Below are 18,708 nucleotides of genomic sequence, written 5' to 3'. Positions count from 1 at the left end.
ATTTTATTTAGGAATGCCCTAACTGCAAATGTCAGGGTCCCAGTTGCAGGAGATAAGGGAGGCAGGGGCAAGACAAGGAGACTCAGGGTGTTGTCTTCAAGGAGCCGGGCTTCTTGGATTCAAGTGCAATCACAGAACTTAGTGACTGTCGCATGAAGAAAGATATTTCATCTCCCTGGAAGAACAAAATCTACTCACCCAGACTCTCAGGGCTCTTGGGAGGCTTGAGTGAGATGCCATACCTGGAAGTGTTGTGCAAACTTTCAGTGACGTTATAAATAATAAAAGCTGTGTTTATTGGACATGTGCATGATACCTCTTGAATCCTCAGTCAAGCAAGGTAGGACTTGTTACTTAACATTTTATAGATGAGAAAACTGAGGCCCAGAAGTGAAGTGCTTAGGCCAAAGTCAACCAGCTTTTAGTGCAAAATACGTTCCTGTCATTGCTGTCACTAACCCAGAGCTGGAAGACGAGTGACTTGCCCAAGATCACACACAGTGGTACCAAATTGAGAACCTGGGTGTCGCAGTTTAAACCTTGCTGATGCCACCTTCAAGGACAGACAAATGGAACATTTCCACCATGGAAGATGATGATGCAACTGGGCTGCTTCCCATTTCTGCTCTTGGGCTGTGGTGAGCATTGGGCTCCTTGGACCACCTCCTCCCAGAGCAGCTCTGATTCTGGCACCTGCCTGCTCCCAGATCCACCGGAAACTTCCAGCAGACCCCTTTCCTTTCTGGAAGAAGGCAGGGTTCACCGTCCCCTCCTGCAACTCCTCTCCAGGGCACAGACCCAAAGCGAGCAGGGTGGAAGTGTTTTTATTAGAGCTTTGGTCAGACGGGGCGCAGCCGGGTCGGGCTTGGGCTTTAGCAGGTGCTTGGACGCTATCCAGCCCCAACCCACCCCTCTCCCAGGAAGCGCCACCCTGGAGCCGGAGGGCAGCGCATCCGAGCATGGGCAGCAGGGTCCTCGCCGAGACCTGTCCCCAGTCTGGGGCGGGCTGGCGAGCAGGGTGAACAATAAACAGTCCTATTGTACAAATATACAGCGCGGGAGGGGGCGGGGGCGGTGGACACCGCCTCCCGGGGGCCGGGACGGGCGCTCTGCACCTGGCTCTGCGGCGAGCGGGCAGGAGAGCCTAGCCTGCGGCCCGGGCGGTGGCGAGGGCGGGCCAGGGGCGTCATAGCCGGGGAGGGCCCGCAGACAGGGCTGGGGAGCCGGGGGCTGGGTTGTCCTCAGCCCGCCGGAGGGGAGTCCCGGGGTGGGGGGTGGAGGAGGGTGTAGATAGGGGATGGAGGAGGACGCGGGGAGCTCAATCGGAGTAGATGATGAAGCCGGAGAACGTGCTGTATTTGTTGCTGTTGCCGCCGTGCGCTTTGCCTCCGTCGAGCTTGATGAAGACCTCATCACCCGCGTCCAGGTGCAGGATCACACTGTTGCTGGCATAGTCATAGTTCTGGTCTGCGTCCTGGGCTATGGCGCTGGCCCGCACCTGCGGGGGGAGGGGGGGCGGGGGGGATAAGGGGGTGGGGGAGTAGGGGTGGAGTGTGTGAGAGGGTAGCGGGGAGGGAGGGAGAGAAGTAGGGTTGGGGAGGGAGGGGGACTGTCAGAGGTAAGGTAGCCACATGGGGAGGATCTTGGAGGCCCTAAAAGCCCCGCCTTCAGCTCTCAGCCAGCTTTTCTCTGGTCATCCCCCCCTTTCCAATCATAACTGTGTATTTGGGGACCTGGTTATAGAGGAGCCCTGGATTTCTAGGGCAGGTGTAATCTGGTTCTGAATTAGGAATCAAGGTGGAGCTGGCCTCCTTAACTCCTTTAGGTCTTACCGGCTGGCCTGCTGAAGACCTCAACAATGTCCCTGAGATGTCCCAGCCTGGAGCTCCCTCTTTGCAAAGAGGAATTCTCTGGAACACCAGAGGATGGGGGGCCATACCTTATCTCCTTATCATTCCTTCCTCTTTGCTTTAATTGTAACAACAATGCCTTATATTTCAGCCATACCTACCTGTTCTTACATCAGTGGATGGACACAAGGGTGCACCTTGGTTCCACGGGTCAAGAGGCTAGACTAATGCCAGGCTGCTACTAGGCAACCACCCTAGTACTAGAACCCAATCTTTAAACTCCTTGTCTGTACTTCATTCTGGAGTCTTTCGCACTGGAGCAGTGAGATGGAAGGTCTGGTAATTATTTCCCCTCCCAAGGCTCAGATTGAGCCTGCAACTGGCCTCCAAAGAGCTGTCAGTTATACCTGTGATTCTTACCCCACCCAAAAGGGACTTCTGGCTCCTCCTATGTCACCCCAGGGTGGTAGAAAGGAAGTAGGTGGGAAGAAGAGAATCCAGGCTTTACATCTTTCTGTGATCCTCAGGTGGATGTGATATCTTTGCTGGCCCTTGTTTTGATGGGAGAAGGGAGGGATGGGCAGGATGATGAAGCAAGAGAGCACCGGCATTTAGGTGTGAAGCCTGCTGTCACTTTTGGGGGCTCTGACTATAATCATAAGATATTGAGGGGGTTGGTGGTGGACAAATGCCCTCCAGGAATTCCTCCCCAACAACTGAGGCAACACAAGGCATCATGAGCCAGAGGATCTGGGGCCTCTCCAGGATAGCCTGGGTGGAGAATGGGAAGAGAGGGACCATCTCCAAGGTGTTGAGAGGAGGCTGCATTGAGGGGGTTCTCCCAGCTGGGCTCCCATAACAGCCCCTCTCCATCCTTCCCCTTCCCCGAAGGTAGCTCTCCTAAGGGCTGACAGTCTGGGCTGGACCAAGTCAAATTAGGGGAAGGGCCCATTCTCCTTGTTGGGGCGGGAGGAGGAGGTTGCAGGTCAGCTGTGCCAAAGCTGCTGACTCAGCAGCAATGCTGCAATAGGAGGACCCAACACATTTGCATGCTGTCTGTCAGGTAAAGTCCAGATCCTTCCAGCCCCTTGTCTGCCCTCAACCTCTTTCTTCCTCAACCAAGGAAGGAACAGTTTGGGCACACTTAGCTGGGAAAACTCACAGTTCAGCTAAAGGTAGAGAAAATCAAATGAGAGGAAGAGGCTGTCTGTCAAGAAGCTCAGTTTCTCTGTTTAGAAAATGGATGAGAAGATCCTGCCTCACCACTGCAACCTTTATAAAAGCCTTTTGATGGTGAAGAAAAAAAAATTTTAATCTTGATGGGCCTTTGTGCTACTAGGCAAGCGCTCAAAGCAAGCAGCCAACTTCTGTATTGTTCCCTGGGCCCTAATCCTCATAGTATTTATTATTACGCATGCATTTCATTATCTTTGCTAATAAATTACTACTAATAACAATTATTTTTATTACCCAGATTAATTTAGCCTTAACTCATTAAAACAGTGTGCTTCTTAATAGCCAAATCCATTAGAATACAGTCATCTGTCATCAGGAATCTCCTGGTGATGTGACAGGCATCAGAACTGTTATGCTTATGTTTATTATTTATTCATCACCATGATCGTTGCTGTGATTATCCTAATTATCCATGGAGGCAGGGAGAATTTATGCCCTTCCATCCTTAGACGGTGGGGAATCTAGGAGTGGAACCCAGGGGTCCTGATTCTCTGCCCAAGACTGGAAACTGTTGAGACATCTAACTCCTCCTGGGGGCCAAGGGGAAATTTGGGGAATTGAGGTTGCCATGGAAGCAAGAAAGCAAGTCTGAGACTTGTCACAAGGGGGCGCTGTAGAATCACTTCCTAGAGTGCTGCTAGAAGGGAAACTGAGGCAGTGATCTGACCAGGGCCCTGGTTGGAGGAGAGGGGACAACCCAGGAAACATGCCCCTGCCCCCTGATCAATGCTAGAGTGTTGGATGTGCAGGAGTGGCTCCCCCAGGCAGCCAGCTTGGCCCACAGGGCATACTTGTGCTGTCCCACATTTATTGGGTCCCTGCTGTGCTAGGCACTATGCTCTGTGCCCGGAAAGATATTCAAGGCTAGAAAAGGGCAGCAGGAGCCCCTCTCCCTCTGTCAGGCATTAGGCTGAGCTCCAGTGAGGAGCTCTACATGAGAGTCCTCAATGTATATGCTACTCCACCTCTCACCTCATTCAGGCCCTGTTGACCAAGCCCTTCCCCATTTGTAATATTCACCTTTCCAAAGTTCCTGCCCTGGACAACTGGCACCCTGGTCAAGGACCCTGGCCCATTCCCACACAGCCTCCTCTCTCCTGGCCCAGTTTATGAATTTCATGTCTTTCCTGATCCATCTGAACTGGGGACCCCCAGGGCAGCTGCAGGGAGCTTACCTCACTCAGGGCACCACCCCCAACCTACAGCCCCTTCCTCAGGCTCCTCAGATCTCCATGTCCTCATGAGCAAGGCTTGGTGCCACCAGGTTGGGCCTCAGGCATGGATGGGGTGGGTGCTCCACACCAGGCAGGAAGGTAGTGACTCCCGCTCCCCGTCTTGTCCAGGGAAAGGCCAAGGAACAGTGTCAGCTCTGCCTTCCTGAGGAAATTCTGGAAGCCTTTCTGCAGGCAAGAAGCCAGGAAGGAAAAGCACAGAGCCCAACACTGCCACTGGTCTTGAAGGCACGGGAGGCAGAAGCCCCTCGGTTCTGTTCATGTACATTGCCCAGGACCATCATTCTTTCTCTGCTCACTTGAATGTCCCCTTCTACCTCTAAGCCATCCTTTTCCTACCATTGATCTTTTTATTTTCTCACTAGCCATGTCTCCTCACCTTGGGGACTGACCCAGGTTCGCAATCCTTTCCCTTGACCAGGTTGGTCTGGGTTGGGGCAGGCCCCACTGGATCATTCCCTCCAGCTAACACATTTGGGGACCAGAGTTGCCAGCTGGGCTCCCAGTCTTCCTCTGACACACAAATCGCTGGTGTGTATTATGTGGTTACTACTCTCTCTCCTGCACAGACCACAAGATCCCAGAGAGCAGGTGGATCAAACCCCACTACCTGGCTCCAAACCTGACTCCTAGTAAGGCTTCAAAATGAATATGTGGGATGACTTGTGAGATTTAATGAGTCTTGAGCAATCCTGATCATGTCACAAAGGATGTAGGGGAGAGGAGTGTAGGCCCCACTGTTTTGTCGGGAGGAATGGTCTGGGTCACTGTTAAAAATGCTGGGTCTTGAAACCCTTCGTTAAAGCCACCTCCCTTTTTCTACTAGCCTGTGGTCCCACCTCCAGCGAGTACCTCCTCAGCAGGCTCTGCTGAAGGGGAAAGAAGAGACTTTGAGATGGTTTCACCTCCCAGTGACTGAAGCAAGTGCCCCTTGCCCAAGCACACATCACCTTTGGGGTCACATCGTGCCTCATCTCTGAGGCCCTGCTGCAACCGCCTGAGGTGGCGCACCAGGTCTAGGGCCCGCTGGTGGTCTGGTGACTAGCTCCCTATCCAGGCAAAATGGGCCCCGAACCCCCTGAAGGCTCAGCTCGGGGCCAGCCCAAACTTTCTTTGGGAAAGGAAAAGATTCCATTGATGAAGGTGACATTGCTGCATCCCTTATTGGTGATTAATAAGGAGAATCGTGGGGCTGTCTGCAGAATGAGCCCTCCCTGGATACTGAGGCCTCCCTTTTGGTCAGGAACCAAGGACAAAGAGGAGAGATGTGGGAAGCCTGACAAACACCAGTAGGAGAGAGACACTCAAGGAATAGAGAGGGATGTTAAGCCCAGGGGACAGAGGCCAGAAACCCAAGAGAGCTGGGTAGGACTGGTAGACACAGGAGAGAGATGAGGAAAAGAGAGTAGGAAAAAGAGGCAGGCAGGAGAGAAAGAAGAGGGGGTAGACTTACAAGTGCCTGGTAGTATTCGTGCTTACTCCCATGCCTGTCCTCTCCCCCACCCCCCAAGCCAGGTTCTATCTCGGGGTAGTACTGCAGTGGGAAAGCTTCCAACAGGGTCTTGGGTCCCAGTCGCAGGAGATTCCTTTCCAACTCCCACCATGCTAGCTTTAGTTTGGACCCTTGCTGGTCTCTTTTTCCACTGGGATGCTCTGCCTCACTAGCCACCCCCCCTCAACCCCCGGGGGTGGGGGGCTTGGCCACCATGGTCTGGGAGTACAGGAAAGGGAGGGGGTTTCAAAAGGGAAGGGAACTGGGCAAAACTGTCACCCTGTGGCGGAGTTAGGTCGAGGTTGGCCCTGGGGCAGGAGTTTCAGAGAAAAAGCACCATGCACTATCCTCCCAGTACCACCAGCCTGGCGCCAGCTTCCGTCTCTAGGATGGGAATAGGGAATGCCCCAGGAGTCAGGAGCAGCAGCTGCAAGATCAAGGGAGGGGGAGTTTCCATCTCTTTGCCCGGCCTCAGGAGGAAAAACTTTCCCCCGGAGGCGGCTTTCTTGCGCCTGTAGCTCTGACACTGTGGGAAGCCAAGCCACCGGGCTGCCCCATGTTTTGCAAGGGTTTCAGATCTGCCCCGTGGTCCCTTCTCAGGGACGGAGGATGTATTGCAGCTAAAGCTTTGCGCCCCTGGCTCCCTTTGCCTGTGTCCAAAACATCTCCTACAGCTTGCCTTCTAGGCTTGCGCGCTTAGCGGTGCGCCCGGACGCCCGCGGGCGCCAGAGGCTGCCTCTCCCCAGAGCCCGTCTTTGCCCTCCCCTAATCGCCCGCTGGTATCAACCACAATCCCAGCTCTCAGATATCGCTTCCCAAGGGCCAAGTCCCCAAGGACCAGTCCGCGCGCCTGGGAGCCCTGCGCTCTGATTATTTGGTATTATCTCCCGCATTCCCTTGCCGCGCGCCGGTGCCCAGGAACCGAGGAGTTAGTGCCAAGCGGTCCACCGTCCCCGCGTGTGATGCCTAAGCGGGACTGCTGTAGGTCTCCACCTGTGCCCGCCGGTACCCATAGGTCCCGGGCTCCCTGGGTGCCCTGCCCCCAGGCCAGCCCCATGCCCCCGCCGGGCCCACCTGGCCGTTCTTGCAGAGGTCCGCCCACATACTGGTGCCGTCGCCGCCGCGCATGAGGACGTGGTAGGTGAAAAAGTAGGTGCCGGGAATGTTGCACGTAAACTTGCCGCTGGTCGCGTCGTAATTGTTGCCTAGGTTGGTGACCACGTCGTCGAACTTGAGCACCTCGTAACCCTCGTGAGGGTTCTTGAGGCCGGCGTAGAAGGCCACGCGTGGCACCGTGGTGTAGGTGGCCGTGCTGATGGCGCCGCTGCCCCCCGCACCCGGTAGCCCGGGAGGGCCGGTCTTGCCTGGCTCACCCTTCTCCCCGGGTGGCCCCACAGGGCCCGGAGGACCTGGGTCCCCGGGAGGCCCCGGGGGGCCCGGCTTGCCTGTGCGGCCCGGTTTCCCCTGGGGGCCCTGCACCAGCGTGGAAGGCGGGGGCGCGCCACTCTGCTCGCTCAGGGCGTCGCCGCCGTCGGGCCGAGCGCCGGCGCCGGGGCCCCGCGCGGGGTAGGGGTCGCATACCATGCGGCAGGTGCCCAGCATCTCATAGTGGCCGTCCGGGCCGCCCGAGCTCACCAGCACCGGGATGAGCACCACCAGCACCAGCAGCATCACCACGCCCGCAGCGGCCGCCAGCAGCGTTTTCCGGCCGGCGCGGAGCCTGGGGAGCGCCGGGCCGCCCGGCCGCGCCGTCGGGGCAATGGTGCCGGCGGGCGGGGGGCGCGGGCAGGGCGCCCGCGCTCAAGGGCGGTCCGGCGGGGCTGCGGGCATGGGGCCGGGCCCGGAGCGCCGCGCTGCGCTGGATGCGCCGCCGAGCCCAGCCGCCGGCTCCTGCCTCGCGCCTCCCTCCCGCTGCGCGGCCGGACTGAGAGCGGCGGCAGCCGCGTCCTGCCGGGCTCCTCCCGCCTCCTCGCGCTCGGGCCACCGCCCCCTCCGCCCCGCCCCGCCCGCCGGCTCCCGGCCGCTCGGCGCCCGTGAGGGGTGGGGCTGTGGGCGGGGCCAGCACCTAATTGGGCCGCTGGAGGTATGACTCCGCCCACCGAGGGGGCGGAGCCACGGAGATGAAGGCCAGAGCCGAGAGAGGAACCGGGAGACTGGGCGCTGGAGACTGACACTGGGAAATGGGGAGGATGCTTGAGTCTAAGAAATAGTAGAGTCTCCTATAGGGAAGGGGAGAATAGGGACCAAAGACCGAATGGAAGAGACGGCCACAGGGAGAGCTAGCGAGCGCCGAGGGAAGCAGAGAAGAGAGGCCTCGAGGGTTGGTTGCGAAGAAAACCGAGGAGGCTCTAGGGGCCATGGCACATAGGGGGCGGAGGCCGGGGTGGACAGTTCCCCAGCCTGCTGGGGATGGAGAGCAATTGAGGGGAGTGTGGAGTGGGGAGTATGGAATTGGGAGCAATGAGGGAAGAGAGTGAGAGGGAAGAAGAGAGGAAGGCAAAAGGAAGATGGGGAAGGGGCCATTCTGCACGGGTCTTCACAGACCATTAGTCCAGGAGATATAGGGATCGTGTGCCTGTCGGAGTGTCCAGCGAAATCCCGAGTAACTGACAGCAGCTGCTCCTCCTCTTTTCTGGCTCCTGGCTGTTCCCTGGCCCCGTCTTCCTTCAGGACGGGCAGGATCTTTTACCCATACCTCCTTGCCTCCCTGTTCCTCATCGAGCTCCAAGCCAGACAAGGCTGCTTTTTCCTGGGAGTGGGCTGGTCCTCCATTTTCCTCTGATCACTCCCCTTATTCCTGCGTTTAGACAAGAGAGAAATGGGGGCCCTAAGAAAGCGGGCATTCCGCCTTGTTCCTTCATTCTGACCAATACCAACAGTCCCTGGATGGTAACTCCCTTTCCCAGCCTTCAAGAAGGGAAATTGGTCTCCCCCAGTCCCTCAGCAGCCCCCTAACTCTTCTCCCTATCAGGTTGCATGAGGCAGTCCTCTTCCTCAAGTGCAGTAAAGTGTTGAGGTTGCATAAGTGGAAATGTGTCTGCTTCCATCAAAATATTTGTCACATTATTTGAGGCCCCACTCATGCTGCTCCATTGCTCCTCCTTCATCCTCCTTTATCCAGCCCACCATGGAAGGCTCTGCCTCTGGAGGCCTCTGGCCCCTGCTAAAAGATGACCCTTCAGCCTCTTTCTTTTCTCCTGAGAGGTCCCCTCCCACCTCACACTCTTCCCCTGCTGACTGGTCACAACTGTCCTTATGATTCTCTGGCTTTCTCTACCCTAGGATGAGACTGCTTACCCCCACCCAGAGCTGGGAGGAGGAAAGGGACACGAAAATATCAAATAAGGGGCTATGAGAGAGGACTTTCCAAGCCCTGATGGCAGAGCCCAGTTGGAGGGACCCCCAACCACCAAGGAGGGAGCTAAACCAATTCAATAAATAGCATTTACACTGAGCTTACTGTGTGCCAGGCCCTGTCTTGAATGCTTTACATACAAGATCACACTGGGTCTTTACATCAAGCCCTAGAGGTAAAACTCATCACTTTTCTCATTTTACAGATGGAGAACTGAGGCTCTGGCAAGTGAAGAGATTTGACCAAAGTCACACAACTAATAAGAGGTAGAGTCGGGATTCAAACCCGCAATCTGACTCCAGGCTCTTCCAACCCGGGTGGTTGGGTCTCTAGGTACTGTTCAATGTCCAAAGGGAGGAAAGTCCGGCAGGAGGGGGGCGCTAGGCGGAGCAGCTAGACCCCCAGGCTCAGGAAGAGTAGTCCTCAGCTGTCAATAGGCCTCCTGTCCCCCCACCTTGGTCTCCCCCAATATGTCTCTTTGAAGAGCGACAGGACTGGTGACCCGAGGGACAAGGTGCGCGGTCTTTAGCGTGCGATTTGCACTGTCCCCCTCCGGCAGGTTCTCACGCAGAGGGGTCTCCCGTCTGCTGTGCACCCGCAGCCCTCCCAGCACCTGCCGGGAAAGCGCGGCGGCGCCCCAGGCCGAGGACGAGGCGGGAGCGCCCTCCCCCCACCCCCACCCCCACCCCCATCCCCGAGCTCTCGGGGCGCGCTCGGCGCTGCCAGGCGGCCTGCCCCCCGCCCCCCGAAAGAGCGCCCGCTCCCTGGCGCGGTGTGGCGTCTCTGTCAGCCCAGCCGGATTCTCCCCGCTTCGCTGGAGTGGAAAATAACGGCTTCAAACTTTGCAGAGAGGAGCTGGTGCCAGCACTTTAATTAACAGCCATCTTGGCCTGTGAGCCTGGGCCACCGCCTCCCGCCTCCCCCCGGGCTCGCCAGGCCCCGCCTCGGTCCCGCCCAGGTCCCCCGAGTGAGGCGAACCCCCACCGCGGTGTCGGGGCACCCGTTTTCCTTAGGTGGGGACGTGAGGACGCGACCGATTGGGGGGCGGGCGCTGCCTGAAGGGGAGTCCCCCAGTTTACTGACTGAGGACCCCCGAGCCCTCCCACTCCTCCCACCCCAAATTCTCTAGAGCTTGGCTGTTGAGGATTCTAGAATTAGAGACCTGCTTAGGATAGTCTAACCTGCAGCACCTCAAGTGTTCTCCAGAAAACGGGTTGTGAGAATTCAATGAGATAATGGGTGTAAAGCCCTGGGCTCAATATCTGACCCTGGTTATGCACCCAGTAAATGGTGGCTAATATAATTATTGCACCCCCAGGTTAAGAATGCCCTTCCACCACCCTAGGCCTTGGGTTTCCTTTTCTTGCCTTCTTCCTACAGGTTGCAGTGTTTGGTGTAGGATAGGAAGACAGTGGCCTATGCTTCTAGGTTCAGAGACAAGACTTAGATGAGTGAAGAAGGACCCCTGGTGCTCTGGCATTCTAGCCTCCTCCTCAGCCACCTGCCCGCAGGGGGACAGGGGAACCCAGGTTTACAGAAGGGGAAAGAGGTGAGCCTTGTTAGAAAAGAGGGAGAGCAGGACTCTCCCCCGCTGGGATGTTGCCATGCTGGGAGCTAAAGACCCAGCTTTGCTTTCCTTCCTGTGAGGGGGAGCCCCACCCCACTCCTACAGCCCCTATCATTTTAGGGGTGGGGGGGTACTGGGCATTATGGGTGTGCGTAAAGTGAGTAAGACTCTCCATTTACACATGGCTGACTTTAGGAAACCAGGTGGCTGCTCTGTGGTATTTTGGGGTTCTTTGAATGAATGTGAGTGGGTGTGAATATGTAAGAGACAATTTGTGTTAGTGTGTGTCTGGGTTTGTGAGTGATGACGGGGGTGCTATGCCCTGAATCATCGGCTGGCAAATCTGCATTCATTTGTCCACTCATTGCAAACGTCGATCTAGGCACTGTAATGTGGTGGTGCCGGTGCGCCCCGAATGAGAAAGACCTAAACCATACCCCTGAGGAGCTCACTCTTTGACAGGTGACTCAGGCAGCAAGCAATGGTAAATGTTATGATAATTATTAACGTTCTTCCGAGCACTTACTAAGGGCAAGATCTTGTTCCAAGTGGATTATCTTATTTAAATTTAACAACCTATTATCCTGGACTTAAAACTATTACATGGCTTGTATCATTTAATATCAATAACCCCATGAGGTAGGCAGTGTTATTTTCCCCATATTGTAGCTGAGGAAAAACTAAGGCTTGGGATGAGGTTTGTACTAGGCGTTAGGAAGCACAGATGAAAACTCCCTGCCCAGAGGACTCCAGGAAGACTTCACAGGGGAGGTGGAGAGCTGGGAAGCAAGAGGCAGAGGCAGGCTTTCCAGGTCATGAGGCCCATCAACTTGCCACATGTGCTTGGGGAAGTCTCATCACATTTAAGGCCTTTCATTTATTTCTCTGGGCTGGAGAATTGTCCAGGGGAGCTCTGAAGGGCTGTGATTCTCATATTAAAGAAAACATCCCACTGTCATCTATTAAAATACTTAAAATCCCTTTACTGATATTTTAACTCAGACCCTTCTAGATCCTCCATTGGAAAAGCCTCCATGGGGATCCCTGGGTGGCGCAGCGGTTTGGCGCCTGCCTTTGGCCCAGGGCGCGATCTTGGAGACCCGGGATCGAATCCCACATCGGGCTCCCGGTGCATGGAGCCTGCTTCTCCCTCTGCCTATGTCTCTGCCTCTCTCTCTCTCTCTCTCTCTCTCTCTCTCTCTCTCTCTGTGACTATCATAAATAAATAAAAATTTAAAAAAAAAAAAAAAAAAAAAAAAAAAAAAAAAAAAGGAAAAGCCTCCATGATTTCAGCCCCCTTTGGAGAGGGAATATTTGGTCAAAAAGTGCAGGGGGAATGGAAGTGGTGTTATGATTTCGGGTGAAGGGCCAGGACACACCTCAGTGGATTGAACCAGCGGGGGGGACTCAGAATTCCTCAGTCTGGCTGGGGCTCAGAGGTTGGTGAGGAACATTCTTCAGGAATGTCTCCCCCAGGGATGCCTGGGTGGCACGATAGTATTGGGCTCCCTACATGGAGCCTGTTTCTCCCTCTGCCTGTGTCTCTGCCTCTTTCTCTGTCTGTGTTTCTCATGAATAAATAAATAAAATCTTTAAAAAAAAAAAAAAAAAGGAATCCCTCCCCCAGGGATGCCTGGATGGCTCAGCAGTTGAGCATCTGCCTTCAGCTTGGGGCATGATCCTGTCCGGGGATCGAGTCCCGAATCAGGCTTCCTGCGAGGAGCCTGCCTCTCTCTGTGTGTCTCTCATGAATAAATAAATAAATAAAATCTTAAAAAAAAAAAAAAGGAATCCCTCCTCCAGCTCCATAGCAGGAGGAGGAGTGAGTGGGATTAAGGGGGCAGAGCCCACATACCCAAGTCATAGTCAGGTTTTCACATGTTCCCTCTCCAGAGAACTCACAGCTTTGTGCCTGGGGGCTCCAGAGACTTGCTCAGGCCTGGAGCCTCCTGCACCCCCCACCTCAGACCAGCAGCCCCCTGCTGCCCATCCCAACCCAACACCAGGGAAGCAGCTCTGAGAAGGCTTGGGATGTGGGACAGGAGACCTATTAGGAGGTGCCTCCCCTCAGCCCAGCCTGCATCTCCCAGCTGCATGTATAAGTAATGAGGCTCTGCAGCCCCAACAGGAACCAATATAATGGCGGGTGCGCAGGGTCAGCCTGAGAGACAGATAGCAGGACATGGGAGTGACAGGCAGTGCAATTATGCTGAACCTCTTGCAAAGGCAGCAGGGAGAAGGCCCCTGCCTGGCCAGCAGTGTCCGCATGCCTCTCGCCTCCTCATGAAGGCATTGACTATTCCAGACCACCCCCCACCCACCAACTCCCAGGCTAGGTGGTGGAAGGCCAGGAGGTGGACAAGGATTAGGAAGAGGGCAGTGGAGGAGGAACTGGGCTGATGGGGAGCAGCTGATTTTCCTGGGTTCTGGGGAGAAAGCCCCCTGCTCCCCAGATTGACTTTTTTTGGGAAGCTCTGTCTCTCATAGGAATAGCCTTCCCCAGGCATTCTTACCCCAGGAGACCTAGAACTTAAGGTCTGGAAAGGTTTTAGAGACCTCTCCTTTGACAGACAGGGAAATTGAGGCTGGGGGAGGCAAAGTAGCTTCCCCAGGGTCATGCCTATCTGAGGCAGAGCCAGATGGGAGCCCCTTGAACTCTTTTCAGGACCCCACTGGTGGGGGTCAGGAGGCAAGAGGAGGAGGGCTGATTGCTCACCCCTGTACTAGGCAGTCCCCACGGACCAGTGGAGGTTGCAGCTCAGAGAGGTCTGACAGCTGGGTGTGGAGGTTGGAACTCTGTCTGCAGTGCAATCCTCAGAGGGCCCAAATCAACCAGGGTAGGGGTAATCCAGTCACATTTCCATGTTCAGGGGCTCATATTGGAGCACCCTATATCCATGTATTTGAGAACGGAGTGGCTGAAGATCTCTGAGGAGGAAGAGCCAGTAGACCAGTGGAGCCGAGCAGTGGGTGCATAGTAAATGTTCATTAAACCAAACCCCTGAACACTGCCAGCCTCAAGGACGTGCAACCTGTGTGCTGACAAAGATTCTGCACTCAGAAGGGATCTGCGCTTGGTTTTATGCTTTGCTATCATTGTCTGGAAGTTCTTAACAATTTTTGAACAGGGGCTCCACGTTTTCATCTCATGCTGGGTCCTGTAAATCACATAGCTGGTCCTGCCCCTGAAACAGAGATGTGGTTTATTCTTGGAGGGCTCCCCTGGCTTTTCCCTGCCCCAACCTCACCCCCAGGATATCCCAAGCAGAGGGGAGCACAGAGCCAGGAGAAGCTGGCATTTGAGGGCTTCCCAAAGGTCTCCACCCTACGACGGCTGACGGTGCACAGGTTGGGTTGGGAGAACCCGGCTGCTCTGACCTGCCAGTCCCCATCCCATCCATAGGCCTGCACTTTGCCTGTCTGTCCATCTGTGTGCCCATCACTGACCCAGGTGGAGGGGGGTGGAGTGTATGAAGGTGGGTGCCAGGACAGAGAGCTCCTGGTCCCAGCTGGAGTCCCCTGTCCCTTGGAGAGACATGGTTCCTTTGCTGATTGGCCCCTGCTAGAGCAGAAGGGGCTGGCAAGGGGTGGGGTGGGAGGCTTAATTAGCAGCTTGAGCCCAGGCAGCAGGCAGTGGGCTCAGAGCTGGCTGACTTTTCCCGCTATAGATCTGCTCTCCAGGAGAGGCACTAGCCGGCTGGTTTAGGCTCTGGCTGGGCTATTTTAGGAATATTCTTAACTCTTCCTGTGCCACTGCCATCACCGGACATCTCTGCCGGCTCCAGACTGTCCTCCTCCTGGTCCCTCCTCCCCAGTCCATGCTTTTCCTCTCTGGCAGCTGAGAAGATCACGGTTTTCTCTGAGGTGAGGCCAAATGCCTCTCGCCAAGGAAAGCTCCCATCTCTGGCCCCCCCACGAACTCCCCTTTTTGCCCTGCCCTGTGTCGTCTCCCTCTTTCCTTCCTTCATCATGGCTTTGGCCTAAGGAGACTGGCAGATTTCAGCATTTCCCTAGCTCCTTCTTCTTGCCCTATGAAGTTGGGATGGTTAGGCTCCCCCGCCACAGTGAAAACAGCTGGCCTGGGCCCCTGAGAGAAGACTGGAAGCCACAGTCCTGACCTCTACTCCCCTCACCCCACCCTGGATGGCTCAGCAGTTGAGCATCTGCCCCCACCCTGGCAGGCCTCTGCCTGCTGGTCTTTAACGCCCTATTAGGGCCAAGTTTCCAGTTGGATGTCCCACACAAGCAGCCAGAAACCCACAATGTCATGAGATTCCTGCTCCCTACATTCTTCTCCCACTCCAATTCCTGGCTTCTTGGACAAATCTAGGTCAGGATATAGGTATTACCTAGGCAAGGCCAAGGGAAGTCCTACTGGGGCCCAGGAGGGGCCACCATTAATAAATCTGAAATTCTAAAAAAGATATTGAATCAATCAATCTGAAATTCTGGTTAAGATAGGGGAAGAGATCTCAGCTTCCTCAGTGTTGGGGATTCCTGTGTCTGAGCTAGGTGGCCCGGGTCACCTTGGACTTTGATATCATCCCCCAGGCACAATGTCTTCTGGGTCTGGAGGTTGGGAGTCACCACCAAGTGCTGTTGGGAAAGCTCGACTTGAAGATCCTGGCATATGGCTGATGATTCCGTACAAATCCTCACGGGCCTATGTTGTGCCTGATACTGCACTGGACACCAGACATAGAGGATCAATAATTGATAGTCATTCTCTGCCCCCCCTGCATAGTCTCTTGGGCTGGTTCCTCAGGGTGTCTGACCATCAGCCTGGCCTGGGGCAAGTGAGCCCTCTCCTGGGTCTCACCTAACATCACCTCTTCCAGAAGTAACAGAGCTGGCTGGGGCAGAGCGTGAGGTCCGATGGAAATCTTTAGCTCCTGCCAGGGTCTACAGAAGAGGTTCTTGTGATGGGAGTCGCCCATCGAGCTGCAAGTCCTCAGCCTCCAGTTTGGAAGGATCCATATAGATTTATCAAGGTGTCCTGGGGAAGATTCTGAGTTCAGAGAGACTATACCCTCTAGGGACTCAGGGAGAATTCTGCATCTTTTTAAAAGTAAGACCTCTCCCTTTACCCCTAATGGAGACATTAATAGGAAGCAGGAGATTGGCTGTAAAGGAGCCCCCACCCCCCGCCTGTCAGGTAGGAGGCTTCCTGAAGCAGAGGAGCTGAGATTTCTGGCTTCACAGCTCCTGATGCAGACACACTGGGGTATACGGGCTAATCTTTGGCAAAACTGCGAGCTGAACCCAGGAGTGCTGGCCCCCTGCCTTTCCAGTGCAGCCCCGCCTTTCCATCCCCCACCTTCCCTCCCTTTCAGCTTCCAGGCTGGGAGCCCCAGCTGGTGGAGGATGTCTTGCTCCTCAGCAGCTGGGATTTGTAAATATTTATAGGAACACGGAACAGATCAGTGGCTGACAGGCCCAAGGAGCGGGCAGGGGCCCTGCCTGGAGCTCAGCAGCTTCATTCCCCCTTCCCCACACCCTAACCTGATTTGAGGGAGCCCAGGATGACAGAGATGGGGGTGATCAAGCAGAGCATGGGGCCGGCAGCCTCCACATTCAGAAACACCAGCTCAAAGGATGCATTTGTCTCTCAGCCGCCACTGGGCACTGCTTTTACACTCAGAGTTGCTCTCATTCTTCCAGCACCCGGCCAGCTCCCACATGCTCACACACCCATTGCCACATTGACCTGCTTTCACACATACCCTTTCAACACTCAGGTACATTCACTGTCATGCTCACATGTGTACACACGCCCTTTCTGACATCCACACTGATCTCTCACACACATGTACTCAAACCTTTGCACACACACTAACTCACACTCATAATCTCATTGGATTCCCAGGTCCGAGCCACTGCCCACAGGTCTTAATCACAGGTCCTGGGAGAGAACCTCCTGCTTTCTGTCTGAGGTGGGCTCTGCATGTGTGCTTGCCTGTACAAGCACTGTAGGAAGCAGTGGGGCCCTGTGGTCAGGGGGTGAGGAAGAGGGAGGAGGAGTGGATAGAGGTGGGGACCAAAAGCCATTCAGAGCTGATATCAGCCTGGAACAGAAGCAAGACAAAGGCAAGACAAGGAAAAGGAGACTGAGCTGGGTCAGGGCAGATGAGGTAGGAACTGGGGACAGAGGGCCCCCCTGGATAAGAAGCTGTCACATTCTTGCTCCAGTGGCTTGTGAGACCAGCACCACCCCCCAGCTGGAGCCTCTCCCCTCTGGATCTTGTCACTGTGGCTTTGCTTTGCTGCTTGGGCAGCCGGGAGTGGTGACAAGCAGAGAAGACAGTGCCTAGGGCAGCTGGCTGTGCCACTCAGGCCTGGTTGCCAACTCACCCATCACTGCCCATCTCATCACCCACAGGGGCCCAGATGAAACCAGTGACCAGCCCAGCTGCCCTTACCTCACAGGACCGCAGCAGGGGAAGGGAGGCAACTGGACCCTCTTTTTCAAAAGACCTTGCCCAGGCCCCTGGCCACTGAGTCTGAGCTTGGGAACCATGGGCTCTCTGTTCCCAGGTACCCAGGATCCACCAGACATGGACAGGAACCTATGCATGAGGCAGGGGCTTGAGGAGGGGGTTGGGAAAGAAAGCCACCATGAGGAGCCAAACATGTTTTTGGTAGAAACTTCTTATTTCATCTGCTTTACCAGGCACAAGAATGACGTCCTCACACCCTGTGCCCCCCGGGTGCTGTGTTAAATAATCATCCCTCTTCCCTAGGGTCTGTCTCAGGGCATTAGTTCTAGGGCATCAACCAGTCAGTTTGTGCTCTGAAATCTGAGAATGACCATTTCTATAAAATCAGAAAGGCAAAATAATAATAATAATAATAATAATAATAATAATAGGCAGCGAAAATTGCGTTGGCTACTGTTTTCCTGTTTTTCAATCGTCAGTGCAGCCTTCTACCCAGCTTTTGACGTCCTGATTGATTCATGCTTTCACGGGTTCATTCATGTATTTGCTCAACAGGCATGATTCATCCAGGTGCCAGGCTCTGTGCTGCGTCCTGGGAGCCAGCGCAAAAGCCAGACTAGGCTCTTCTTGCCTGTGCGGTATTTAGAGTTGATCGAAGGAGACAAACAAATGCACAACAAAGCATCATGCCCCCAGGAGACCAGGGAGCAGTGTCCATGCGCCTCGCCTGAGGACCCAGATGTCCTGCTCTTCCAGCTGAATGCTTTCAAGTGACGCAGAATCCTTGTCTCATCCCAGGGTTAACATCCCCTTCTCACCCGTCTCCCACATCTGCAGGTCTCCCCTCCTGGGCAGCCAGACCATCTGAGGATGGTGGACAGAGTGTGAAGGTGAGACTGAATCTCAGCTTGGACACTCACTGGCTGGGTGACCTCAAGCAAATCATTCATCTCTCCCAGTCGCAGTGTCCTTCTCAGTTAAAAGGCAGTAACTAATACCCATCACAGTGGTACCAACAGCATCAAATAAGATTAAGTATATAAAGCACCAAAGATGGTGTTTGGTGCACAGTAGGGTCTCAATTTATGCTAGCTCCTCCCTTACCCCCTTTCTAGTGTCATACATTGCATCTCTTCTCACTGGCAGGGGGAAGAAGTTTGGGTGGGGGGCACGCAGGAGAAACCAGCAGTTCATACACTATGAATCTATGCTTCAAGCCATCCTCCTTGGAAGTCCAGATCTGCTCTGAGGGGAGCCTCTTATTTAAGAGGGTAGAGAGGCTGGCTTTACCTCCTGGACTATCTGAATATTCCAGAGATACAGCTCTTTTCTTCATCCTGTTTCCCCTCTCTCTGGCTCTCAAATTTTAAAAAGGATTATTGTGTGTGTATGTGCTGGTGAGATGGTGGTGGTAATGGAGGTGATGGTGGAGATGGTGTTGGTGAAGGTGAAAAAATAGTGATAGAGGTGGTGATGATGGTAGTGGAGGTGATGATAGTATTCGTGACGGTGAAGGTGGTGATGAGGGTGGTGGTGATG

At 54.9% G+C, this 18,708-nt stretch overlaps 1 protein-coding gene and 1 long non-coding RNA gene across 3 annotated transcripts; one reads left to right on the top strand and one right to left on the bottom strand.

Annotated features, from left to right (window-relative positions):
• Positions 1 to 808: 808 nt before the first annotated feature.
• C1QL1 (complement C1q like 1) lies at positions 809 to 7,532 on the bottom strand. Its single transcript, XM_038547067.1, has 2 exons — positions 6,885 to 7,532; positions 809 to 1,498 (listed from the first exon to the last, which is right to left on the bottom strand). Exons 1-2 carry the CDS (start codon positions 7,479 to 7,481, stop codon positions 1,319 to 1,321), a joined length of 777 nt encoding a protein of 258 aa, XP_038402995.1. The 5' UTR covers positions 7,482 to 7,532; the 3' UTR covers positions 809 to 1,318.
• A 349-nt stretch (positions 7,533 to 7,881) lies between these two features.
• Positions 7,882 to 18,239, top strand: LOC111097344. 2 transcript variants are annotated; one of them, XR_005364018.1, is made up of 3 exons: positions 7,882 to 8,130; positions 9,371 to 9,431; positions 10,546 to 11,881. It is a non-coding gene; the product is annotated as an uncharacterized LOC111097344 (long non-coding RNA). The 2 variants fall into 2 exon arrangements; XR_005364017.1 differs by lacking the exon at positions 7,882 to 8,130 and adding an exon at positions 17,725 to 18,239 and having other exon boundaries at positions 8,148 to 9,431; positions 10,546 to 10,714.
• The last annotated feature ends 469 nt before the right edge of the window (positions 18,240 to 18,708 follow it).

This window comes from Canis lupus, chromosome 9, assembly GCF_011100685.1.
Source record: "Canis lupus familiaris isolate Mischka breed German Shepherd chromosome 9, alternate assembly UU_Cfam_GSD_1.0, whole genome shotgun sequence".
NCBI classification, from domain to species: domain Eukaryota; kingdom Metazoa; phylum Chordata; class Mammalia; order Carnivora; family Canidae; genus Canis; species Canis lupus.
The sequence above is the reverse complement of the archived record's forward strand: the minus strand, read 5'-3'. Positions and strand labels throughout refer to the sequence as shown.

Coding starts and splice junctions, on each gene's coding strand:
- C1QL1 (XM_038547067.1), bottom strand. CDS start 7,481: ATGCTGCTGGTGCTGGTGGTGCTCATCCCGGTGCTGGTGAGCTCGGGC. Junction 1,499..6,884: donor ACCTCTGCAAGAACGGCCAG/GTGGGCCCGGCG, acceptor CTCCCCCCGCAG/GTGCGGGCCAGCGCCATAGC.